At 48.2% G+C, this 26,911-nt stretch overlaps 2 protein-coding genes across 3 annotated transcripts in view; one reads left to right on the top strand and one right to left on the bottom strand.

Annotated features, from left to right (window-relative positions):
• Window positions 1-871: 871 nt before the first annotated feature.
• NDUFAF7 (NADH:ubiquinone oxidoreductase complex assembly factor 7) lies at window positions 872-17,498 on the bottom strand. 2 transcript variants are annotated; one of them, XM_038772335.1, is made up of 10 exons: window positions 17,295-17,498; window positions 15,597-15,769; window positions 9,527-9,607; window positions 8,934-9,044; window positions 8,232-8,445; window positions 7,416-7,474; window positions 6,437-6,547; window positions 4,378-4,521; window positions 2,519-2,692; window positions 872-1,798 (listed from the first exon to the last, which is right to left on the bottom strand). In XM_038772335.1, the coding sequence occupies exons 1-10, from the start codon at window positions 17,323-17,325 to the stop codon at window positions 1,583-1,585; spliced, it is 1,314 nt and encodes a 437-aa protein (XP_038628263.1). In that variant the 5' UTR covers window positions 17,326-17,498; the 3' UTR covers window positions 872-1,582. The 2 variants fall into 2 exon arrangements, with proteins under 2 accessions (XP_038628263.1, XP_038628264.1); XM_038772336.1 differs by lacking the exon at window positions 15,597-15,769 and having other exon boundaries at window positions 17,295-17,313.
• A 2,099-nt stretch (window positions 17,499-19,597) lies between these two features.
• The window catches only part of CEBPZ (CCAAT enhancer binding protein zeta), a 26,914-nt gene continuing 19,600 nt past the window's right edge, over window positions 19,598-26,911 (top strand). The window contains exons 1-2 of the mRNA XM_038772120.1: window positions 19,598-19,974; window positions 25,100-26,607. Of these exons, the coding sequence (XP_038628048.1) occupies window positions 19,780-19,974; window positions 25,100-26,607 (1,703 nt within the window). The 5' untranslated portion in view covers window positions 19,598-19,779. The remainder of the gene's footprint in view (window positions 19,975-25,099; window positions 26,608-26,911) is intronic.

The raw sequence follows: 26,911 nt of genomic DNA, 5'->3' as shown, positions 1-26,911 counted from the left end.
GTTGGTAGACATGTGGGCAGGAAGCGCTCAATAAGTACAATGAAATGAATGAATGAATGTACATATTTACTATTCTATTTATTTTATTTTGATTAATATGTTTTGTTTTGTTGCCTGTCTCCCCCTTCTAGACTGGGAGCCCGTTATTGGGTAGGGACTGGCTCTATATGTTGCTGACTTGTCATAATAATAATAATAATAATGATGGCATTTATTAAGCGCTATGTGCAAAGCACTGTTCCAAGCGCTGGGGAGATTACCAGGTGATCAGGTTGTCCCACGGGGGGCTCACGGTCTTCATCCCCATTTTACAGTCGAGGTAACTGAGGCCCAGAGAAGTGAAGTGACTTGCCCAAAGTCAAATACAATGGAAAGAATGAATGAGTGGGACCCCATCTTTATTTGTCGCATGTCTCCCCCTTCTAGACTGGGAGCCCATTATTGAGTAGGGACCGGCTCTATATGCTGCTGACTTGTACTTCCCAAGCGCTTAGTACAGTGCTCTGCACACAGTAAGCGCCCAATAAATACAATGGAATGACTGTTCCCTGCCCACAGCAGGGCATCTTAATGAACACTTCTACCGTTCTTTTTAAGCAGGTTCAATACTGTTTTTGATTCAAATCCACACGGAACATAAGTTGAAAGGAAAGCTATTTAGTAGTAGTAAATTCATTGAGCACCTTCTGGGTACAGTGCTCTGTTTTAAGTGCTCGGGAATGTAGCAGAAGTAAGGGACTCATTCCCTTTCTCCTCCATCCCCCTTTTATAAGGTAAGAAATATTCTTTTAAAGGTTTTTTGTTTCACGGTGCTACTGAATAGTTGAGTCCCATATTTCATTATAAATCAAAGGTTCTTCTAAAAAAAAAATCAAGAATCAAGTAGGTTTATTGATTAGCGGAAATTCTCTTTCCCAGTAACTTCTCTTCACAAGCAAAGGAGCTTTGTGTCCGGAACAAGTCTTGTAGGACGAGAGCATATAGTTGCGGAGGGAGTGGCAGGCGGGTTTTGAAGAGTTAAAGGGTAATAAAGATGTCGCTTTTGCTTCCCCACAAAAGTCAGATCTTTGTCACCTTCAGTGGTATTTGTTGAGCTGTGACTATGTGCGGCCCACTGTTGGGTAGGGACTGTCTCTATATGTTGCCAATTTGTACTTCCCAAGCGCTTAGTACAGTGCTCTGCACATAGTAAGCGCTCAATACATACGATTGATGATGATGATGATGATGTGCGGAGCTTGGTGCCAGCGCTTGGGAGGGTCTTTGTGGCCATTTTCGGAGACCCTTAATAAGTCTAGTTGGAGATCTGGCATGCTAAGACTTTCACTCATGGTTGGAGTGGATGAGGGCCATTCTTTCCTTTGCTTTCATGGAGTTGCGGGTCGTCTGTTTAGCTCAGAGCCATAAGCCATTCCAGAACTGGCTTACTTTAACTGCTTAAGTTTAAATCCACTGGGGTTTAATAATTTAATTTTCTTCCCCCCAAACAGGCCCTCTCAGTATAACTATACTACATGTGGTCTTTTCAGTGTGATTTATTTAGTAGACTTGTTTGGGGGAAGGAAGGGTCCAAACTGAAATCTTACTTCCAGGAAAGTTCTCCAAAGCCAGCAACGGGTGACGGAGGGGATTTTGAACGGCTCGAATTAATTTGGTTACTGGCTCCTGGAAGTCTGTGTTGAGATAGTAGAGCAAAAAACTTGAATCTTTCTCCCATCTTCGTGGGGTTCATTAGCATATCGTAACCACAGAGTAACTGCTGCCGTAGAGATGAATCACTTGAGTTGTCCAACAGAACCTGAAAGAAAAACTGGCAATGAGTACAATAATAACCCAGGACTCACAACATGTGATTATGCTTTTTCTGAGGTCGAAGAGAATGTCCCCATCAGCTCAATTCCCCTTTTGGAGAAGAGCTACTAATCCTCAGGTAATACGATCTGCTGCCAAGTTTGGCAAGAGAGCAACTAGTTTAAGGCACCAGTGACTAATTTATTCCCTTTGAGTTCTGCTCTTCTCTAACCTCCACAAAAACTAAGTAATCAGAACGGAAAAAAGATTAGGATTAAATAACAGTCCCGTGGGTTCAGTGCACTGAACATGCTAAGTACCAGCAGATGGAATGATCTTTTTCACCATGCAGTTCATATTTTGCAGAAACAGGTTCCATAAATGTCTAAAAAAATCCATTAAAATTTCAACGTTCCCTACTTGACTACCTCGTCTCCCTAGGCTGAACCCCATATTATTGTTATATTATACTCTCCCAAGCACTTAGTACAGTGCTCTGCACACATTAAGCACTCAAATACACCTGACTAGAAAAAGAAACGAAGAGGGGTCTCGGACTTGCTACGCAATTGGCTCCTAAAAAGTGTCGGCCGTTTGTAAGGCCAACACTTTAGACCATCATAAACGGCCCCAAAAAGGCACAAGGTAGTATTTAGGCCAGGGATATTCACATTCGACACAGAAAATGCTCTTTGTCACGGAGAAGTAGCCACTGCCAATGAATTACCTTTAGCCGGATGTCAATACCCATATTTTTCAAAAATGTCTGTTGTTTTATGGGTCCCAAAGAAGCCACTTTTCCCCGTATCATTCTACGCAGATAGCTGAAGTCCACATCGGCTGTTAAGTCTGCAGTTCCTGGGGCTGTTAAGACATCGTGAAGCTTATGACCCCGAAAGCCCTTAAAATGTAAATTAAGGAAATTCTGATTACCATCTGCGGTAATCGATTCTAGGACCAAAAAAAAAAACCAACCAGTCCTACATAATGCTGTAGAAATTGAGAAAATAGATGCACAACTGACTGCAGAGAGGGTAATACCCTGACACTGGGATGCAGACATGGGAATGTAGTGTATAAAACCACAAAAACTGACCCGGTTTATGTAGCCAAACCCTGACGAGAGCACTGAGTCGAGTCTGGGGAAACCCGAACTCAGAGGAGAACTACAAAGATGAGTAATGGATTAGAAGGAACCATCTATGGTGAAATAGTAAAAGAACTAATGTGAATCACCTTGGAGAACTGAAACTTGAGGAGCAAGTTGAGCAACTGGAGGGTTTGCTTTATATGAACTGGGAGTATGAGGACTGGATAACTCTCTTGGCTCCATGAAAAGACAGAGGGGGCAAAATGGTGTTAAATAACTCGTGTTCATGAATGCATTCCCAAGAACCAAAAAAACTGACCAAAACAATATAAATTTTTAGAAGCAATAAAAACACAATAGTGCTACACGATCAAATTGCAATGTAAATATGCACCAAGAAAAGATTCTGAATCATCATCATCAATCATCAATCGTACTTATTGAGCGCTTACTGTGTGCAGAGCACTACTAAGCGCTTAGGAAGTACAAGTTGGCAACATGAATCAGATGTTGGTGTACATGTATTTAATTTTTGACGTGTTTTCTTTTAAATACTATTGGCAAAATACATGTTGTGCTCACACGCTAAAGAACGATCATTAATCTAACACTAAACAGAACAAAGTGCTATCGAAAAGGGCTTTAAAATCTCTAAGTCAAACTACTTCAAGGTCGGGGACTGAAGATGACAGTGTGAGAGGAGAAAGTTTTTTCTGAGCCACAGCAAACTTGGAATATGCTGCCAAACCAGAGCATAATCACCAGGTGAGAAAATGCGCTAAAAAATAGCAGTTTTAAAATTGAATAGTGCCATTCCAGAAAAGCAGCAGAGAGGTGGGGATCCCTGTCGTTCAGGGATTGTAGGAAGACGGATCAATCCCACTGGGGCTCGACTTAGATTTATTCATTCATTCAATCGTATTTATTGAGCGTTTACTGTGTGCAGAGCACTAAGCACTTGGGAAGTACAAGTTGGCAACATATAGAGACAGTCCCTACCCAACAACGGGCTCACGGTCTAGAAGGGGGAGACAGACAACAAAACATATTAACAAAATAAAGTAAATAGAATAGTAAATATGTACAATAACCACCCACCCCACTACCCTTCCCCCCGAGTCCGCAGACCAGCTTTCTTCCTCTAGATTATTTCTTTCCTGCCTCCAAGAGGCCTGGGGGTCAGCATTTCCGACAGGCTATTTGGAGGGGGCTGGGGTCAAGATGAGAGCAGCATGTGTTGGGGCTATAAGGCGGCATTAAAGAGTTTAATAATCACCGAGTTATTCACAGGGAAGACCTCCAAAACGAGGGCTATCAGGTCCTGAAATAGAGGGTCAAAGAAGCTCCCTTGGGGGGAAGTTGGGTGAACAGACAAGGGGATGGGCAAGATGACCCTAAGATCAGGGAACTTTCGTGTTTAACTGAAACGTGACATACGGCAAAATGTGTGCCTAGGAGAGTTGCACTCTTATTAACGGACTAGATATCGCCCTTACTCTAAAAGTATCCGTCTTGGTTCCATCGTGCCCATAATCCGCGATTAGCGCTGCCCCGCCTGTCCCTTCGATACGCTGAGAAAGTCTCTGAATGATCACCCCCGCATCAGGGCACACTTCCACGTGATCTCTTGTTTCTTCTTTCTACAACAGAGAAGAACCGAGCTAGTTTTAGGAGGCCGCCACTTGGGACCAGGGTTTCCAGAACCCAATCCCTCCCTCGAGCGGTCAAACCCTCGGCTCCGCGACCCCACCGGGAAGGGGAAAGTTGGAGAAAAAGCTCAGCTTCTTACCACTGCAGCAGTTCCACGCCTTAAACCCTCCGTCCCTTTCCCTAGACGGAACTCAGGGCAGGGAGGGCGTACAGCTGACCTAGTAGACCTGCTCCCTGCCCTGGAGGAGTTTACAGCCCATGGGGAGTGAGATACTGAAATAATATACAATCAATCAATCAATCAATCAATCGTATTTATTGAGCGCTTACTATGTGCAGAGCACTGTACTAAGCGCTTGGGAAGTACAAATTGGCATCACATAGAGACAGTCCCTACCCGATAGTGGGCTCACAGTCTAAAAGGGGGAGACAGAGAACAGAACCAAACATACCAACAAAATAAAATAAGTAGGATAGAAATGTACAAGTAAAATAAATAAATAAATAAATAAACAGAGTAATAAATATGTACAACCATATATACATATATACAGGTGCTGTGGGGAGGGGAAGGCGGTAAGGCGGGGGGATGGAGAGGGGGACGAGGGGGAGAGGAAAGAAGGGGCTCAATCTGGGAAGGCCTCCTGGAGGAGGTGAGCTCTCAGCAGGGCCTTGAAGGGAGGAAGAGAGCTAGCTTGGCGGATGGGCAGAGGGAGGGAGAAGTGTTTAGTGCTTAAATAGTAGGGTAAGTCGATGCGTGTGGCTGTGAGCACACAAGTGTGTTGTGTAAAAGTAAAAGAGAGGTAATTAGAACCTGGGGGGTTGGGGGGGGGAGCGGTGGCGGAGAAGAGGATGCTTAATTAGGGCAAGGCCTCCTGGAGATGAGATTTCAGGCGGGCATTAAAGGTGAGGAGCCCTGGATATTGCCAGAAGTGAAAGGGGACGAAGTTCCAGGCTGGGGGGAAGAGTGAGCGTGAGGATTGCGGGGAGGAGAGGTGGCAATGAGTCAGAGCGATGAGGTTGGCTCGAAAAGCACAAAGTGTGCAATCTGGGGTGTAGTTGGAGAAGAGAGTGGGTAAATAAGAGCTGATTCAGCGCCTTAAAACCAATGGTCAGGAGTTCCTGCTTGACTGGAGAGGAATGGACCATTGGTTGCTTCTGAAGAATGAGGAGACATATGTACAATGATATTTTAGAAAAGTGATACAGGTAGCAGAGGGAAGTCTGGACTAGAGAGGTGAAACCCCAGAGGCAGGGACAGCAGGGAAGAGGCTGATGCAGCTAGGATATGACAAGTGCTTAGATCAGTGAGGTGGCATTTTGGATGGAGGGGAGAGTGGATTCTGGAGATGGGAAAAAGAAAGAACTGACAGGATTTTGGTGACTGAATAGGGAGGGGGAGAGAGACAGGAGTCAAAGGTAACACCAAGGTTGTGGGCTTGAGAGATGGGAAGGATGGTGGGGTTGTCACCAGTGATGGGAAATTTAAGGGGCGGAGAGGATTTGGGAGGGAAGAGGCGGAGCTTTCAAAAGCTAAACTACAAGGACGATGGAAGAGGAAAGTAGAGGGAGAACAGTCAGGACCAGATACGGGTGGCATTTGGTGTGAACTGAGGACGCTACTTCCCTAAGGAGAAGCAGTAGGAATGGTATTGTGGAGGTGATGCAGGGAGCACAGGGTGGTGAGGGAACTGATTTACCCACAGCAATTGGATGTAATATTGGGAATATACATTTTTATGCCGAGCTAAATCAGCAAATAATCCAGGTCTCATTCCCCAGAGGCAAATATTGCGGGGTGGCTGTCAGCTGGGGAACATCTCTACTGTCCACTTTCTGTGAAAGAATTAAAACTGACGTTGAAGTCTTGGTTTTCAGGGCGAATTCGAAAGCTTCGTATCTTACCTGTATGAAGAGTTCCGCAGGAGTGGAAGAAGGAGCCAAGACAAACCTGAGTTTGTCAGAAACGAGTGGATCCGCATCAATGAAAATTTCACGCCATCCCTGTGGCGTTTTCTAGGTAATTAAGAAAAACAATTTGAGTTTTGGCTTCCAGATTGCTTCCCGTGCATGATGCCTTTTTTTTTTAATACAAAGTAAATAGGGGGAGGAGGAGCAGTGGAACACATAGCTGTTACTGCTGAGTGAGGAGAAGGAAGAGGAAGAGAGGTAGCAGAAACGTAAAAGGACAACCAAGGCCACATTGGGGGTGAGTGGCCACGACTGAAGAGCAGCAATTATAATCAAAATGACAGCAAAACAATGGGCCAATATACAGGCTCCCCCCAAAATAATCCAAACCACACTTAACACTGGGGAGGACCAAATGATTCCCTTAAACTGGAAAGTCTGACATCTATCTGCTCTGCCGGCTACCTCATAAGCTGCGGGGAAGAAACCATCGTTTTCAACCCAACTGATGTCAATCCCAAGGGGTCTTTGGGGGTCCCAGCTCTACGGGGGTGAGAGATTTTTCACCCGATCAAAGGTCCGATCTCTGCCCTGGAAGATTTTTACAATCTGATGGGAGCACCTTGTAATTTCAACTGTGGGTGACAACAGGACATTTCATAATAAAGACAATGTTCCCTTAAGTTCTTGCATTAAGGGAACCCCCCCCCCCAAAAAAAAACCCAAATAAACCAGCTGTATTGGATGCTTTGGGGAGACCCTATTGGGATTCCAGAACCTAAATCCACTATTTCCCATAGATTCTTGGTATCTTTCTACACTGTTTCTATTTGCACAATGCTGCATACTTATTCCCAAGCGCTTAGTACAGTGCTCTGCACACAGTAAGCGCTCAATAAATACGACTGAATGAATGAATCCTTCTTAGGTGATACGAAGTTCTTAAGGCAACTGATATTTTTTCCAACAATACCTGAAACTTATGCACTGGTAGAGCATCAAAAAATTCGTGTGCTAAGTAAAAGCTGTAGCCTATTAAAAAGAGAGAGAAAAGGAAAAAAAACTCAAAAAAAACCCAACCACGGGATTCATTCATCTGTATGTCAATAACGTAATAGCTCGGTTCCATCTGGTTCTACTATTTCCTGCATCTGCCATTAAAAATTATTATCAAATTACTGTCAAATCCACAACCAATATCTTTCCCTTCCTTTAGGCACCTCTCACCTGGGCTGAGAGTGGACAAATTGTCTCCTGTGCCACACTTTCCTCACGCTCCCCCAAGGTAATAGGTACATCAGAAGAATCAAACAAAATCAGGGAAGCGGCCCGGCCTGCTGGCTAGAGCCCGGGCCTGCGAAGCAGAAGGACCTGGGTTCTAATTCCAGCTCCGCCACTTGTCCGCTGTGTGACTTTGGGCAAGTCACTTCACTCCTCCGGGCCTCAGTTCCCTCATCTTTAAAATGGGGATTAAGACGGTGAGCCCCATGTGGGACGGGGACCGTGCCCACCTTGAATAGCTTATAGCTACCCCGGCACTTAGCATAGTGCGTGGCACGTGGTAAATGCTTAACAAACATCATTATTATGAATATTATTAGAGGAAGAAGCCACAAAAGAAGCCAGTAAAATAACAGTTGAAAAGGTCACGGGTCAGAAAAATCAGAAGATGGGGTTACTGTTTCCAATTAGGTCAGAGCCTTCCAGCAAATAAGTTTGCCTCTCTACTTTTAAGGGGAAAAGGATACTTCTGATAAAGAAACTTCCACAGAGAAACCCACCTAATTACCTTGAGGTACATCTTGCAGATCCCTGTACCAGTTAATTGGAATCCCAGTCTTCGTTACCCCACTCATGTACGCTGGCGATCCGTCGTCACGCTCGAGTGGCGTTTTCTCTCCGGTCAGTGTGGAGGCTTGGATTTCACTTAATTTTGGGCTGACTTCTACCATGTGTACAGAAATGTCACAGTTTTTCAGAACGGACCCAAGCTGATCAAATACCTGAAAATTACAGGAAAGAATACAGAAGTGACTGACCATACTTCTCTGCTGCCTAGATTTTGGTGTTTCATTTAATTCCATAAATCGGTCAATAAAAGTGGAAGCAGCGTTTTATGGGTTTCAGAGGCGGGGACTTCCATTAACAGTATTCATTCCTTCATTCGACAGTATTTACTGAGCGCTTACTGTGGGAGAGCACTGTACTAAGCACTTGGAAAGTATAATTCAGCAAGAGACAATCACCACCCAACAACGGGCTCGCAGTCTAGAAGGGGGGAGACAGGCAACAAAGCAAAACAAGTAGACAGGCATCAATAGTATAACGGTATTTTCCAGTACACAAGCTATTTACTAAAGACGGTCAACAGCCGCGATCAAATCGAAATCAAATCCAGTGTCTCATTTAAACATTTTTTTTCTACCGATTCAAAGCGAAAAAAGAAAAAAAACAAGTTTGAAAATGATTTGGGCACATATAAATTACCTACCCGTAAAATATCACCAGTAAGAGTGCCCCTTCCCGGGCCCAGCTCCACCAATTGGAAAGTTGAATTTTTTCCAGCCGCCATCCATTCGCTAATGTACCATATCCCTAGTAACTGAGCGTAGAGGGATAGAAAATTAAAATAAACCTATACAGTATACATTTTTTTAATAGTATTTGTTAAGCGCCGACTTATGTGCCAGATAATGTACTAAGCGCTGGGGCAGATACAAGAAAATCAGGTTGGACAGAGTCCCTGCCCCACACGGAGCTCACGGTCTTAATCTCCATTTTAGAGATGAGGTAAGTAGGCACAGAGAAGTTAAGTGACTTGTCCACGGTCACAGAGCAGACAACTTTACATATTCCAGTCCCTCCCCGCCCCCCCACTGGCAATTCCCATTAAAACCACACGTGAAATATATGTAAATCGCTTTAACCATTTTAAATTTTAAGAGTTTTACTTGATTCTTGGTGTTCAGGCCTGTCTACCAAAGAAATGAGTCCTTTTTGTAGTACCATACAAATATAGTGAGAGCTCAGTCACGCAAGTTTATCACAGACTTAAACCGTTTACCATCTCAATTTGAATATTACCTCGCCGAAGATCTGACTTATTTCGGGTGAAGTTACAAAATCTCCCTTTTCTCCCAGCATGTCATGATGCACATAGTATCCCTAAGCAGCAGAAAAAGAAATGTTCAGATCATCAACACACACGGCGCTTTTCCTCAGTCCACAAAACGAGTCTTCAGGAAATCAGAAGTCTCCTGAGCTTCCAGGATCAGAAATAACGTCCCTTAAAAGTCATTCCTTTAAGACTCACTTCCTGGGCATGCCGTTCCAACAGACACCTTAGTATTTGTGTATCTACATTTGATCTCTATTTCACTGCCTATTTTGCTTTCTGTCATTTGTGTCTACGCTCTACTTCTTCACTTCTTCTAAATCTGGCATCGGATCTCAGATTGTAAAATCTGCATATATCAGTGGTATTTGAGCGCTGTGTGCTTAGTGGAGTTGGTAGACTTGTTCCCCGCCCACGAAGAGCTTACAGTCTAGGGTTTTGTAGACAGGGTCCATGGTATTTTACTTTTATTGTTACGGTCTCAAATGCCAATTTTACTGCTCCGTGCAAGGCACGTGATTAATACTGTTGATGGTATCTTGGACGTATGTTCAAAACAGAACTTTCTCATCTTCCCACCCAAACCCTGTCCTTCTTCCCGGGTCTTTCCCATCACTGTAGACAACACATCACCCTCCCTGTGTCACCAGTCCATAACCGTTGGCGTTATCCTTGACTCACTTCTCTCATTCAGCCCATTCAATCTGCTGCCAAATCCTGTCAGTTGTACCTTCACCACCTATCTAAAATCTGCCCTTTCCTCTTCATCCAAACCGCTACCATGCCGGTCCAAGCACTTAGCTTCTCCCCTTGATCACTGCATCAGCCTCATCATCATCATCATCAATCGTATTTATTGAGCGCTTACTATGTGCAGAGCACTGTCCTAAGCGCTTGGGAAGTACAAATTGGCAACATATAGAGACAGTCCCTACCCAACAGTGGGCTCACAGTCTAAAAGGGGGAGACAGAGAACAAAACCAAATATACTAACAAAATAAAATAAGCCCCATATGGGGCTCACAGTCTTAATCCCCATTTTACGGGTGAGGTAACTGAGGCTCAGAGACATGAAGTGACTTGCCCAAGGCCACACAGCAGATAAGTGGCAGAGGCAGAATTAGAACCCATGACCACCTGACTCCCAAGCCAGTGTTCAGCCTCCTTGCTGACCTCCCTGCCTCCTGTCTCTCCCCACTCCAGTCCTTACTTCACTCTGCTGCCCGGCTCATTTTTCTAAAAATCCGCGCCTCCCCACTCCTCCAGAACCTTCGGTGGTTGCATCCAACTTCTTACCACTGGCTTTAAAGAACTCGATCAGTCAGCTCCCTCCTTGGTACCTTACCTCGCTGAGTGCTTACTACAGTCCAGCCTGCTCACTCGGGTCTTCTAACACCAACCTACCCTCCGTACCGCGGTCTCGTCTATCTCGCCACCAACCCCTCGCCCGCATCATCATCATCATCAGTCGTATTTATTGAGCGCTTACTATGTGCAGAGCACTGTACTAAGCGCTTGGGAAGTACAAATTGGCAACATATAGAGACAGTCCCTACCCAACAGTGGGCTCACCTCCCTCTGGCCTAGACCTCCCGCCCCCTTCGTACCCACAGACCACCACTGTCCCCGCCTTCGACGCCTGATTAAAATCCCCTCTCCCCCATGAAGCCTTCCCTGCCTAAGCCCACAGTTCTCTCACACCCTCACGCTTCTGTGTCACCTGACTGTACTTTTTATGCACCTGATATTCACTCCGCCTCTCTGGAGATTATCTGAACGTCCGTCTCCCCCTGTAATCACCTTAACGTACCTATCAACTCTTTTGTACTCTCCCAAGCGCTTAATACAATGCTCTGCGCACAGTGAGCGCTCGATACGTACTTATAATTGATTGATGGATGGTGTTAATGAGCCAGTCCTCAATTGCTGGGGGCTACAGCCTACAGTAAGTGAGGACCCAGAGCCCTCTAGACTGTGAGCTCGAGGAAGGCGTCTACCGTCTCCGTTATACTGTACTCGCTTGAGTGCTCTGCATGCAGTAAGTGCTCAATAAGGACGACTGATTGATTGATGTTTGAACAGGGCAGCACGCTAACCCTGCTGTGGTCCTGGCAGAATAGGCAACCCAAGGCAAGTCCTTTGTCTCCCTTGGAATTCCTCCCTTTTCCATTTTCCTTTTCCATTTTCCCTTTTCCTCCAGTGTCCTGGAGGTGAATAGCCTGCCCTGAGGGATTCAAACCCAAGCTGCACTGGCCACACACCAGCCCTTAGCACTCCTGTACTTGATTCTTCTCAGCGCTTATGCACAAATGTAAAATTATGTATTTCCCTAGAGAAGCATCATCATCATCAATCGTATTTATTGAGCGCTTACTATGTGCAGAGCACTGTGCTAAGCGCTTGGGAAGTACAAATTGGCAACATATAAAGACAGTCCCTACCCAACAGTGGGCTCACGGTCTAAAAGGGGGGACAGAGAACAAAACCAAACATACTAACAAAATAAAATAAATAGAATAGATATGTACAAGTAAATAGAGTAATAAATATGTACATACATATATACAGGTGCTGTGGGGAAGGGAAGAAGGTAAGGTGGGGGGGATGGAGAGCACTCCCGTACTCGATTCTTCTCAGCGCTTATGCACAAATGTAAAATTATGTATTTCCCTAGAGAAGCAGGGTGGTCTAGTGGAAAGAACACGGGCTTGGGAGTCGGAGGATCTGGACTCTAATCCTGGCTATGTGACTTGCCTGCTGAGTGACCTTGGGCAAGTCGCCTAAGTTCTCAGTGCCTCATTTTCCTCATCGCTAAAACGGTGACAGATGTTCACCCACCTTTGAGAATGAGGCTGGGGCTGATTATCCTCTATCTACCCTTCTGTTTACCCCACAGTCAGTGCTTACCAAGCAGTATATATGTTTGTACATATTTATTACTCTATTTATTTATTTATTTTACTTGTACATATCTATTCTTTTTATTTTGTTAGTATGTTTGGTTTTGTTCTGTCTCCCCATCAATCAATCAATCAATCAATCGTATTTATTGAGCGCTTACTATGTGCAGAGCACTGTACTAAGCGCTTGGGAAGTACAAATTGGCAACACATAGAGACAGTCCCTACCCAACAGTGGGCTCACAGTCTAAAAGGGGGAGACAGAGAACAGAACCAAACATACCAACAAAATAAAATAAATAGGATAGAAATGTACAAGCAAAATAAATAAATAAATAAATAAATAGAGTAATAAATATGTACAACCATATATACATCTATACAGGTGCTGTGGGGAAGGGAAGGAGGTAAGATGGGGGGATGGAGAGGGGGACGAGGGGGAGAGGAAGGAAGGGGCTCAGTCTGGGAAGGCCTCCTGGAGGAGGTGAGCTCTCAGCAGGGCCTTGAAGGGGGGAAGAGAGCGAGCTTGGCGGATGTGGGGAGGGAGGGCATTCCAGGCCCGGGGGATGACGTGGGCCGGGGGTCGACGGCGGGATGGGCGAGAACGAGGTACGGTGAGGAGATTAGCGGCGGAGGAGCGGAGGGTGCGGGCTGGGCTGGAGAAGGAGAGAAGGGAGGTGAGGGAGGAGGGGGCGAGGGGATGGACGGACAGCCTTGAAGCCCAGGGTGAGGAGTTTCTGCCTGATGCGCAGATTGATTGGTAGCCACTGGAGATTTTTGAGGAGGGGAGTGATATGCTCAGAGCGTTTCTGGACAAAGATAATCCGGGCAGCAGCATGAAGTATGGATTGAAGTGGAGAGAGACACGAGGATGGGAGATCAGAGAGAAGGCTGGTGCAGTAGTCCAGGCGGGATACGATGAGAGCTTGAATGAGCAGGGTAGCGGTTTGGATGGAGAGGAAAGGGCGGATCTTGGCAATGTTGCAGAGCTGAGACCGGCAGGTTTTGGTGACGGCTTGGATGTGAGGGGTGAATGACAGAGCGGAGTCGAGGATGACACCAAGGTTGTGGGCTTGGTTCACATCTAGACTGTGAACCCACTGTTGGGTAGGGAGTGTCTCTATATGTTGCCAACTTGTACTTCCCAAGCGCTTAGTACAGTGCTCTGCACACAGTAAGCGCTCAATAAATACGATTGATTGATTGATTGATTATTATTACTATTGAATTTAGCAGGCATTCTATAAATATCAGCAAAGGGCCTGACAAGCTCTGAGGCTGTTTCTGGCCAGGTGACTACTATGTGTATGATAATAGTAATAATAATAATAGTGGTATGTGTTAAGTTCTTACTATGTGCCAAGCACTGTACTAAGCGCTGGGGGTAATAATAGTAATAATGATGATGGTATTTGTTAAGCACTTACTATGTGCTAGGCACTGTACTAAGCGCTGGGGGTAGTAATAATAATAATAAGGATGATGGTATTTGTTAAGCACTATGTGCTAAACACTGTACTAAGTGCTGGGGGTAATAATAGTAATAATGATGATGGTATTTGTTAAGCACTTACTATGTACTAGGCACTGTACTAAGCACTGGGGGTAATAATAATAATAATGATGATGATGGTATTTGTTAAGCACTATGTGCTAAACACTGTACTAAGCGCTAGGAGTAATAATAGTAATAATGATGATGGTATTTGTTAAGCACTTACTATGTGCCAGGCACTGTACTAAGCACTGGGGGTAATAATAATAATAATGATGATGATGATGGTATTTGTTAAGCACTATGTGCTAAACACTGTACTAAGCGCTGGGGGTAATAATAGTAATAATGATGATGGTATTTGTTAAGCACTTACTATGTGCTAGACACTGTACTAAGCGCTGGGGGTAATAATAGTAATAATGATGATGGTTTTTGTTAAGCACTTACTATGTGCTAGGCACTGTACTAAGCGCTGGGGGTAATAATAGTAATAATGATGATGGTATTTGTTAAGCACTATGTGCTAAACACTGTACTAAGCGCTGGGGGTAATAATAGTAATAATGATGATGGTATTTGTTAAGCACTAACTTTGTGCCAGGCACTGTACTAAGCACTGGGGGTAATAATAATAATAATGATGATGATGATATCTGTTAAGCACTATGTGCTAGACACTGTACTAAGCGCTGGGGGTAACAATAGTAATAATGATGATGGTATTTGTTAAGCACTAACTTTGTGCCAAGCACTGTACTAAGCACTGGGGGTAATAATAATAATGATGATAGTATTTGTTAAGCACTTACTATGTGCCAGGCACTGTACTAAGGGCTGGGGGTAATAGTAATAATAATAACGATGATTGTATTTGTTAAGCACTTATTGTGTACCAGGCACTGTACTAAGCGCTGAGGCAGATATAAGCCAAATGGACTGGACACGGTGCCTGTCCCACGTGGGGCTCACAGTTTCAATCCTCATTTTACAGCTGAGGTCACTGCGGCACAGAGAAGTGAAGCAACTTGCCCAAGGTCACGCAGCAGACAAGTGGCAGGGCAGGGATTAGAACCCACCACCTTCCGACTCCCACCAGGCCCGTGCCCTACCCGCTACGCCGTGCCGCTTCTAGATACGAGATAACCAGGCCCCGTGGAGGGCTCACGGTCTAAGTAGGAGGGAGAACGGGTCCCGAATTCCTATTTCACAAGTGAGGGAACCGAGGCACAGCAAAGTTACGTGACTTGCCTCGGGTCACACAGCAGGAATGCGGTGGAACCGGGATTAGAACTCAGGCCCGTGCTCTGTGCTGCTTCACGTGAAAGGTGAGGCCCTCCCAGCCCGCTGTGCGGGGGGCTCTCGGGCCTGCGGACTACTGTGCGGATAAGCAAATTGTCAGCTGTGTGACTTTGGGCAAGTCACTTGTCTGTGCCTCAGTTACCCTATCTGTAAAATGGGGGTTAAGACTGTGAGCCTCACGTGGGACAACCTGATCAACTTGTATCTACCCCAGCGCTTAGAACAGTGCTTTGCACATAGTAAGCGCTTAACAAATACCAACATTATTATTATTATTATTATTATTATTATAAGCAGCGAAGCCAGCCCACCCCGCCCTGCTGCCGGCGCGGCGGACTCTACCTTGGCGGGGTTGGTCAGAGCCTCGCGCATGTATTCGGCCACCGAAATGGGGCCGGTGGCTTTGATTTTGGCCAGCAGATGCCTCAGCACGGATGGTCGGGGCTCGCCCTGGGCGGGCGCCTGCCCGCAGCTCAGGGGTCTGCTTACCCAAGGCCAGGCGGCCACGAGCGGACCTTGAAGGAGGAAACATGATAATAACAGTACTTGTTAAGCGCTTACTATGTGCTAAGCCCCGGGGTGGATACAAGTTAATCAGGTTGGACACAGTCCCTGTCCCACATAATAATAATAACTGTAGTATTAATTATTTATTAAGTGTGCCAGGCACTGTACTAAGTGCCGGGGTGGATATAAGCAAATTGGGTCGGATGCAGCCCCTGTCACACATGGGGCTCACAGTCCCATTCCCTATTTTACAGATTAGGCAACTGAGGCACAGAGCAGTGAAGCGACTTTCCTAAGGTCACACAAAAAAGACAAGTGGTGGTCAAATGGGGCTCACGCTCTTGTGCCCACTTCATGGGTGAGGTCACGGGGGCCCAGAGAAGTGGAGTGGCTTGCCCAGTGCAATATTAATAACAAGTGGTATTTGTTAAGCGCTATGTTAATAATGATGGCATTTGGCATTGGGCATTACTACCAATAATAATGATGATGGCATTTATTAAGCGCTTACTATATGCAGAGCACCGTTCTGAGCGCTGGGGAGGTTACAAGGTGATCAGGTTGTCCCACGAGGGGCTCACAGTCTTCAGCCCCATTTGACAGATGAGGGAACTGAGGCCCAGAGAAGTGAAGTGACTTGCCCAAAGTCACCCAGCTGACAGTTGGCGGAGCTGGGATTTGAACCCATGACCTCCGAGCCCCGCTGCTTCTTATGTGCTTGGTGCTGTTCTAAGCGCTGGGGAAATTACAAAGTGATCAGGTTGCCCCATGGGGTGGGGGGGCTCACAGTCTTCGTCCCCATTTGACAGATCAGGGAACTGAGGCCCAGAGAAGTGAAGTGACTTGCCCAAAGCCACCCAGCAGACATGTGGGTGAGAAGCAGCGTGGCTCAGTGGAAAGAGCCTGGGCTTTGGAGTCATCATCATCATCAACCGTATTTATTGAGCACTTACTGTGTGCAGAGCACTGTACTAAGCGCTTGGGAAGGACAAATTGGCAACATCTAGAGACGGTCCCTACCCAACAGCGGGCTCACAGTCTAAAAGGGGGAGACAGAGAACAAAACCAAACATACTAACAAAATAAAATAGAATAGATATGTACAAGTAAAATAAATAGAGTAATAAATATGTACAATATCAGAGTCAGAGGTCATGGGTTCGAATCCCGGCTCCGCCACATGTCTGCTGTGTGACCTTGGGCAAGCCACTTCACTTCTCCGAGCCTCAGTTACCTCATCTGTAAAATGGAGATTCCGCGAGCCCCCCGTGGGACAACTTGATCGCCTTGTATCCCTCCCCCAGCGCTTAGAACAGCGCACTGCACAGAGTAAGCGCTTAATAAACGCCATCATTATTATTATTATTATGCGGGGGAGGCGGGATTCGAACCCACGACCTGCGACTCCCAAGCCCGGGCTCTTTCCACTGGGCCAAGCTGCTTCTCAAATCCCATCATCATCCTCATCACCATGGTGACGAACCCCGGTGGGACGCGAGGGGGGGGGGCGGGGCGGGGCGGGGCGCCTCTCACGGATGGTCAGGGCCCGGGGCAGCGGGCCCATAGCGGCTGCTTCCCCGTCCTCGCCTCAGGGGGCACGAGGACCGGAAGTGACCCCCTGGGGGGCGCCGGAAGTCACCGCCTCGCGCCGCTCCCCTTCCGGTCCCGCCCTCTCCTCAGGGGGGGGGCACGAGGACCGGAAGTCACCGCCTCGCGGCTCCTCTTCCGGTCCCGCCCTCTCCGGGGGGAGGCACGAGGACCGGAAGTCACCGCCTCGCGGCTCCCTTTCCCGTCCCGCCCTCTCCTCAGGGGGGGCACGAGGACCGGAAGTCAACGTCTCGCGGCTCCTTTCCCGTCCCGTCCTCTCCTCGGGGGGGCACGAGGACCGGAAGTCACCCCCTCGCGGCTCCTTTCCCGTCCCGTCTTCTCCTCAGGAGGCACGAGGACCGGAAGTCACCGGCTCGGGGCTTCTTTCCCGTCCCGTCCTCTCCTCAGGGAGGGCACGAGGACCGGAAGTCAACGTCTCGCGGCTCCTTTCCCGTCCCGTCCTCTCCTCGGGGGGGCACGAGGACCGGAAGTCAACGTCTCGCGGTTCCCTTTCCCGCCCTCTCCTCGTGGGGGGGGGGGGCACGAGGACCGGAAGTCACCGCCTCGCGGCTCCTTTCCCGTCCCGCCCTCTCCTCAGGGGGGGAACAGGAGGACCGGAAGTCGACGCCTCGAGGCTCCCTTTCCCGCCCTCTCCTGAGGAGGGGCACGAGGACCGGAAGTCACCGCCTCGCGGCTCCCCTTCCGGTCCCGCCCTCTCCTCGGGGGGGGGCACGAGGACCGGAAGTCACCGGCTCGGGGCTTCTTTCCCGTCCCGTCCTCTCCTCAGGGAGGGCACGAGGACCGGAAGTCAACGTCTCGCGGCTCCTTTCCCGTCCCGTCCTCTCCTCGGGGGGGCACGAGGACCGGAAGTCAACGTCTCGCGGTTCCCTTTCCCGCCCTCTCCTCGTGGGGGGGGGGGGCACGAGGACCGGAAGTCACCGCCTCGCGGCTCCTTTCCCGTCCCGCCCTCTCCTCAGGGGGGGAACAGGAGGACCGGAAGTCGACGCCTCGAGGCTCCCTTTCCCGCCCTCTCCTGAGGAGGGGCACGAGGACCGGAAGTCACCGCCTCGCGGCTCCCCTTCCGGTCCCGCCCTCTCCTCGGGGGGGGGCACGAGGACCGGAAGTCACCGCCTCGCGGCTCCTTTCCCGTCCCGCCCTCTCCTCAGGGGGGGCACGAGGACCGGAAGTCACCGCCTCGCGGACAGTTCCTTTCCCGTCCCGTCTTCTCCTGGGGGGGGGGCACGGGGACCGGAAGTCACCGCCTCGCGGCTCCTTTCCCGTCCCGCCCTCTCCTCAGGGGGGGCACGAGGACCGGAAGTCAACGTCTCGCGGTTCCCTTCCCCGTCCCGTCCTCTCCTCGGGGGGGGGGGGGGGGGGGGCACGAGGACCGGAAGTCGTCTCGCGGCTCCCTTTCCCGCCCTCTCCTCAGGAGGGGCACGAGGACCGGAAGTCACCGACTCGGAGCTCCTTTCCCGTCCCGTCCTCTCAGGGGGCACGAGGACCGGAAGTCACCCTCTCGCGGCTCCTTTCCCGTCCCGTCCCCTTCTCGGGGGGGCACGAGGACCGGAAGTCACCGGCTCGCGGCTCCCTTTCCCGTGCCGCCCTCTCCTCAGAGAGTACGAAGACCGGAAGTCACCGGCTCGGAGCTCCTTTCCTGACCCGTCCCCTCCTCAGGGGGCAGGAGGACCGGAAGTCGCCGGCTGGGGGCTCCTTTCAGGGGGGCGCGAGGACCGGAAGTCGCCGGAGCGCGGGCGGCTCCCTTCCCGTCCCGTCCTCTCCTCGGGGGGCACGAGGACCGGAAGTCGCCGGCTCGGAGCGCGCGAGCGGCTCCTTTCCCGTCCCGCCCTCTCCTCAGGAGGACACGAGGACCGGAAGTCGGCAGCTCGCGGCGCGCGGGCGGCTCCTTTCAGGGGGCGCGAGGACCGGAAGTCGCCGGAGCCTGGTTGGTTCCTTTCCCGGCCCGCCCTCTCCTCAGGGGGGTACGAGGACCGGAAGTCGCGGGCTCGCGGGCGGCTCCTTTCCCGTCCCGCCCTCTCCTCAGGGGGGGCACGAGGACCGGAAGTCGCCTGCTCGCGGCGGCGGGCGGTCGGCCCCTTTCAGGGGGGCACGAGGGCCGGAAGTCGCCGGCTGGGGGCTCCCCTCAGGGGCCGCGAGGGCCGGAAGTCGCCGGCGGGCGGCCCCTTTCGGGGGGGGGCACGAGGACCGGAAGTCGCCGGCTGGGGGCTCCTCTCAGGGGCCGCGAGGACCGGAAGTCGCCGCCTGTGGGCGCGCGAGGACCGGAAGTCGCCGGCTCGGAGCTCCTCTCAGGGGCCGCGAGGACCGGAAGTCGCCGGCGGGCGGCGCGAGGACCGGAAGTGGCCGGCTCGGAGCTCCTCTCAGGGGCCGCGCGGACCGGAAGTGGGCGGCCGTCGTCGCGCGTGAGGCTTGGGGGATGTCGCGGTCCCGGACGGAGCCGCCGTCGGAGTTCCACCCGGGGCGTCCCTGGGGGCCCCAGCCCGAGGACGAAGGAGCCGGGGACCCCCGACATGGCGGCCCGGACCGCGACGCCGACGGCGACGACGAGGGCGACGACGGGCGGGACGACGGCTTCAGCCTGGAGGAGGTGCTGCGGCTCGGGGGCACGAAGGTATGACTCGCCGCCACCACCACCACCGAAACGGGGGGGTTGGACAACCGCCTCACCTCCTTCCCCTCCCCACGGCGCCTCTATATATGTCTGTACGCATTTATTACTCTAGTCATTTCTTTATTCCACTTGTGTACATTTATCCTATCTATTTTATTTTGTTAATATGTTTTGTTTTATCGTCTGTCTCCCCCTTCTCGCCTGTGAGCCCGCCGTGGGGTAGGGACCGTCTCCATCTGTCGCCAGCTTGTCCTTCCCAAGCGATATATGTATATATGTTTGTACAGATTTATTACCCTATTCATTTATTTTGCTCCCTATTTATTTTATTTTATTAATATGTTTTGTTCTCTTGTCTGTCTCCCCCTTCTCGCCTGTGAGCCCGCCGTGGGGTAGGGACCGTCCCTATCTGTCGCCAGCTTGTCCTTCCCAAGCGATATGTGTATATATGTTTGTACAGATTTATTACTCTGTTGATTTCACTTGTACATATTTGTCCTATTTATTTTATTTTGTTAATATGTTTTGTTTTGCCGTCTTCCTCCCCCTTCTCGCCTGTGAGCCCGCTGTGGGGTAGGGACCGTCTCTATCTGTCGCCAGCTTGTCCTTCCCAAGTGATATATGTATATGTGTATATGTGTTTGTACAGATTTATTACCCTATTTATTTCACTTGTACATAGTTACCCTATTTATTTCATTAATATGTTTTGTTTTGTCGTCTGTCTCCCCCTTCTCGCCTGTGAGCCCACCATGGGGTAGGGACCGTCTCTAGATGTTGCCAGCTTGTACTTCCCAAGTGATATATGTATATATGTTTGTACAGATTTATTACCCTATTTATTTATTTCATTTGTACATATTTACCCTACTTATTTTATTTGATTGATATGGTTTGTTTTGTCGTCTGTCTCCCCCTTCTCGCCTGTGAGCCGGCTGTGGGGTAGGAACCGTCTCTATCTGTTGCCGGCTTGGCCTTCCCAAGTGATATATGTATATATGTTTGTACAGATTTATTACCCTATTTATTTAATTCACTTGTACATATTCATTCTATTTATTTTATTTTATTAATATGTTTTGTCGTCTGTCTCCCCCTTCTCGCCTGTGAGCTCGCCGTGGGGTAGGGACCGTCTCTATCTGTTGCCAGCTTGGCCTTTCCAAGCGATATACGTATATATGTTTGTGCAGATTTACTACTCCATTTATTTCATTTGTTCATATTTATCCTATCTATTTTATTTTGTTAATGTGTTTTGTTTTGTCGTCTATCTCCCCCTTCTCGCCTGTGAGCCCATTGTGGGGTAGGGACCGTCTCTAGATGTTGCCAGCTTGTCCTTCCCAAGCGATTTATGTATATATGTTTGTACAGATTTATTACTCTGTTTATTTCACTTGTACATATTTGTTCTATTTATTTTATTTTGTTAATATGTTTTGTTTTGCCGTCTGCCTCCCCCTTCTCGCCTGTGAGCCCGCCGTGGGGTAGGGACCGTCTCTATCTGTTGCCAGCTTGTCCTTCCCAAGCGATGTATGTATATATGTTTGTACAGATTTATTACCCTATTTATTTATTTCACTTGTACATATTTACCCTATTTATTTTATTTTATTAATATGTTTTGTTCTGTCGTCTGTCTCCCCCTTCTCGCCTGTGAGCCCGCTGTGGGGTAGGGACCGTCTCTATCTGTTGCCAGCATGTCCTTCCCAAGCGATATGTGTATATATGTTTGTACAGATTTATTACTCTGTTTATTTCACTTGTTCATATTTATTCTATCTATTTTATTTTATTTTGTTAATATGTTTTGTTTTGTCGTCTGCCTCCCCCTTCTCGCTTGTGAGCCCGCCGTGGGGTAGGGACCGTCTCTAGATGTTGCCAGCTTGTCCTTCCCAAGCGATATATATATGTATATGTTTGTACAGATTTATTACCCTATTTATTTAATTCACTTGTACATATTTACCCTATTTATTTTATTTTATTAATATGTTTTGTTTTGTTTTGTTGTCTGTCTCCCCCTTCTCGCCTGTGAGCCCGCCGTGGGGTAGGGACCGCCTCTAGATGTTGCCAGCTTGTCCTTCCCAAGCGATATGTGTATATATGTTTGTACAGATTTATTACTCTATTTATTTCACTTGTACATATTTATTCTATTTATTTTATTTTGTTAATGTGTTTTGTTTTGTCGTCTGCCTCCCCCTTCTCGCCTGTGAGCCCGCTGTGGGGTAGGGACCGTCTCTAGATGTTGCCAGCTTGTCCTTCCCAAGCGATATATATATATATGTTTGTACAGATTTATTACCCTATTTATTTAATTCACTTGTATATATTTACCCTATTTATTTTATTTTATTAATATGTTTTGTTCTGTCGTCTGTCTCCCCCTTCTCGCCTGTGAGCCCACCATGGGGTAGGGACCGTCTCTAGATGTTGCCAGCTTGTACTTCCCAAGTGATATATGTATATGTGTTTGTACAGATTTATTACCCTATTTATTTATTTCATTTGTACATATTTACCCAACTTATTTTATTTGATTGATATGTTTTGTTTTGTTGTCTGTCTCCCCCTTCTCGCCTGTGAGCCCGCTGTGGGGTAGGGACCGTCTCTAGATGTTGCCAGCTTGTCCTTCCCAAGCGATATATGTGTATATGTTTGTACAGATTTATTATTCTATTTATTTCACTTGTACATATTTATTCTGTTTGTTTTATTTTGCTAATATGTTTTCTTTTGTCGTCTGTCTCCCCCTTCTCGCCTGGGAGCCCACTGTGGGGTAGGGACCGTCTCTAGATGTTGCCAGCTTGTACTTCCCAAGCGATATGTGTATATATGTTTGTACACATTTGTTACTCTACTTATTTCACTTGTACATTTTTATCCTTTTTATTTTATTAATGTTTTGTTTTGTCGTCTGTCTCCCCCTTCTTGCCTGTGAGCCCGCTGTGGGGTAGGGACCGTCTCTAGATGTTGCCAGCCTGTACTTCCCAAGCGATATGTGTATATATGTTTGTACACATTTGTTACTCTATTTCACTTGTACATATTTACCCTATTTATTTTATTTTATTTTATTAATATGTTTTGTTCTGTCGTCTGTCTCCCCCTTCTCGCCTGTGAGCCCGCAGTGGGGTAGGGACCGTCTCTATAGAGTTGCCGACTTGTTCTTCCCAAGCGCTCAGTGCAGTGCTCTGCCCACAGGAAGCGCTCAATAAATACGATTGAATGAATTCTGTATCTGCACGCTTACTGTGTGCAGAGCACTGATTTGGGACAAGTCACTTCACTTCTGTGCCTCAGTTACCTCATCTGTAAAATGGGGACTAAGACTGTGAGCCCCATGTGGATCATGAGCTGTGTCCAATCTGATTAGCTTGTATCTACCCTAGTGCTAAGTACAGTGCCTGGCACATCATCATCATCATCAATCGTATTTATTGAGCGCTTACTATGTGCAGAGCACTGTACTAAGCGCTTGGGAAGTACAAATTGGCAACATATAGAGACAGTCCCTACCCAACAGTTGGCTCACAGTCTAAAAGGGGGAGACAGAGAACAAACCAAACATACTAACAAAATAAAATAAATAGAATAGATATGTACAAATTAAATAAATAAATAAATAAGTAGAGTAATAAATATGTACAAACATATATACATATATACAGGTGCTGTGGGGAAGGGAATGAGGTAAGGGGGGGATGGAGAGAGGGACTAGGGGGAGAGGAAGGAAGGGGCACTTAATAAGCACTTAACAGATACCTTTAAAAAAAACAGATACCTTTAAAAAAAAGGCACTATGTTATCAACTTAACACAGAGTAGACAGACAGCATCCCTGCCCACTACGAATTTAGAGCCTCATACTCCCCCACCAATGTCGCTCCCTACGGAGTCACCCATGCACTTGAGTCTTTATACCCTAAGCACTTACGCGCATATCTTTAAATTTGGTTGCTTCCCCCATCTGTAATTTCTTTGGTCCGCCTCTCCGTCTAGATTGTACTCCTTGAGGGCAGGGATTGTGTCTTCAATCCATCAAACATTTATTCAACACTTACTGGGTGTGGAGCAGTGTACTTACTAAGCGCTTTGGAGAATGCAAGAGAATAGACATGATCCCCGCCCTTAAGGACCGCATGGTCTTTTTGGGGACACAGACAAAATAAATTAGAATGCCCTGCATAGAGTAAGCGCCCAACAAATACCAATGATTGACTGGTTGATCTTCATTTTCTTTCTCTCATCCTCCCCTTTCTTTGTCATCCTCTTCATCTGCTGGGGCAGGTGAGTCTTTATTGGTAATACGGGGTGGAGATGGAAAAAGATTTAAAGCGCTCAATAAATACGATTGAATTTATGGACTCACACTTAACTCATAGCCTCGCCTTATCAATGCCTCCCACCATGGGTGGGAGGAGGCACTGACTTTTGACTTTCTAATTGTGGAACGTTTTTCGACCTGTGCAAAAGAAAGTCCAGAAGCCCTGTACTGCTAACACAGTCTAGCATTTATAGTGAAATTAAAGGAGCGACCGAGTTGTTTAAGGACTGGAAGGCTAGCGCGTGCCACCGTATCATCGCCCTTTCGATCTGGCTGGTTTGGCGAGCTGTTTCATTCAAGTAGTGATGGATGAGCAGAGTGTACATTCATAATTTGCAAAAAAGGCAGCAACTGAAATGCAGTACGTTCTCATAGGCACAGAGTCTTTCAGCCGTTTGTCTCCTGAGCCTGAAAATTCTGTTGTAGTATGCCAAGTGCTTAGGTCGGTGCTTTGCACACAGGAAATGCTTAATAAATACAGTTTATTGACTTAATTGTGGACTCCATTAAGAGCTTGATTGGTTGATTGATTGAGAAGGGTTGCTCGGGTAATTTGGGCAGGAGATCAGACCCATCTTCTCCCAAAGGCTAACTTAAACTAGCGCTCCAGACACACCCCACACCCCATAGGCACCTCCTTGTTTTTAAGTGAGTAAGTATCTGTGTCTGGAGAGTTTGACACGTTGACTTAATTATTATTATTCAAAGACGAGATTTTGCAGCTTTCGTATTAAGTGGGCATTCATTAATTTATGGACACTCATTAATTTATGGACCTTAAATCACGTTTTTCTGGCAGAGCGATTATGTCATGCTGGCCGCCCTCAACGAGACCGAAGACCTTGTGGACGGAGGTAAGAAAGGAACAATCGACGATTTCCAGCCGGGTGAACTGGAAGCGTTTATCAAAAGTTTAGGGGTGAGCAAATATGCAGACTGTATCCTGTTGGAGGATGACGAGGAGCCAGCGGACAAAGAAAAATCCAGCGGGCAGAAAGAAAGGCCGTCTTCGGTAGAAGTCGACAAAGGAAGCCCAGCGGAAGTCAGCAAGACACAGAGTAGTAAGGTCAAAAAAAGCCAGAAGCCAGCACAGCCGACGGCCGAGCCCCGCAGCGGCAGTAAGGCAGCGGGGAAGAGAGACAAGGAACAGGACGTCTTCGAATTCTGTGCGAGGCAGACCTTGCTGATCAAACCAGGAGGCAAATGGTACGACCTGGATTACACCGGTGAGTTTTCCCCGGAGCCGCAGGATCCCGCCGTGATGTCCAAGTACAAAGTTTTGGCCCAGCAGCTCTACCAGCACGAGACGGAGTTGTTTAAAAGTAAGGCCAGCCTTCGGAAAGGAGGCTCGGCCACCTGGATGAAAACCATCGTGTCCACGGGGACCCTGGGGGACAGAATGGCAGCCATGACCCTGCTCATCCAGGACGGCGCCGTTCACACGCTCCAGTATGTGGAGATCCTAGTGAACCTCATCAAAAAGAAAGGCAGCAGGCGGCAGAGCCTGATGGCCTTGGATACTTTAAAAGAACTGCTCCTCTCCGACCTCTTGCCAGATCATCGAAAACTCGGGGCTTTCTCTCAGCGTCCTTTGAAGGGACTCGAGGCGCTGTCCAGCGGCAACCGGGATACGAGGGATCGGCGGCTGCTGCTGTGGTATTTCGAGCATCAGCTGAAACACCTGGTGGCCGAGTTCGTGCAGGCCTTGGAGACGCTGAGCCACGACTCCCTGCTGGCTACGAAGATGCGAGCCATCTCCGTGGCTCACGAGTTGCTGTGTAGCAAGCCCGAGGAAGAGAAAGCCTTTCTCGTTCAGCTGGTCAACAAACTGGGCGATCCTCAGAACAGGATTGCCACCAGGGCGTCTCACCTGCTAGAGACCCTGCTCCATCAGCACCCCAAGATGAAAGGGGTGGTGTGCGGTGAAGTTGAGAGGCTCCTGTATCGAGCGAACATCAGCCCCAAAGCCCAGTACTACTCGGTTTGCTTTTTAAATCAAATGGTCTTCACCCACGACGAGAGTGACCTGGCCAACAAGTTGATCACCCTTTACTTTAGTTTTTTTCGGAGCTGTATCAAGAAGAAGGATGTGGAGTCCAAGATGCTGAGCGCCCTCTTAACGGGCGTGAACAGAGCCTACCCTTTTGCCCAGACCAGGGACGACAAGGTGAAGGAGCAGCTGGACACTCTCTTCAGGGTACTGCACGCGGTGAATTTTAATACGAGCGTCCAGGCCCTGATGTTACTTTTCCAAGTGATGGATTCTCACCAGGCGATATCGGACCGATATTACGCGGCGTTGTACAAGTGAGTAGCTTTCGTCCTCTTATCGGGGTGGGCGAGTTCAGTCGGTCAGAGAGAGTCACGTCTCCAGAAAGGGTATGGCTAAGGCCGTTTCCATCTCTGACTTCCCACCAGAAGAGGATCAGCGGGTGACGGGTCGATTAACTCACATCTACCCCAGCGCTTAGTACAGTGCCGGGCACGTAGGCACTCAGCACTCAGCTCCTCGGTTCCCTCATCTGTCAAATGGGGATTAAGACCGTGAGCCAGCTCATGTGGGACAGGGGACCGTGACCAAACCCGGTTAACTTGAATCTACCCCAGCGCT

This window comes from Tachyglossus aculeatus, chromosome X1 (assembly GCF_015852505.1).
Source record: "Tachyglossus aculeatus isolate mTacAcu1 chromosome X1, mTacAcu1.pri, whole genome shotgun sequence".
Classification (NCBI taxonomy): domain Eukaryota; kingdom Metazoa; phylum Chordata; class Mammalia; order Monotremata; family Tachyglossidae; genus Tachyglossus; species Tachyglossus aculeatus.
This window is presented reverse-complemented; position numbering and strand designations above follow the sequence as displayed.

What these genes read in the sequence shown, in the direction of transcription:
- NDUFAF7 (XM_038772335.1), bottom strand. Translation starts at nt 17,325, where the DNA reads ATGGGCCCGCTGCCCCGGGCCCTGACCATCC. An exon ending in TAAGTCAGATCTTCGGCGAG is followed by an intron (nt 9,045 to 9,526) that starts GTAATATTCAAA and finishes CTCTACGCTCAG; the next exon opens with TTACTAGGGATATGGTACAT. An exon ending in TCTGCAAGATGTACCTCAAG is followed by an intron (nt 7,475 to 8,231) that starts GTAATTAGGTGG and finishes TCTTTTTAATAG; the next exon opens with GCTACAGCTTTTACTTAGCA.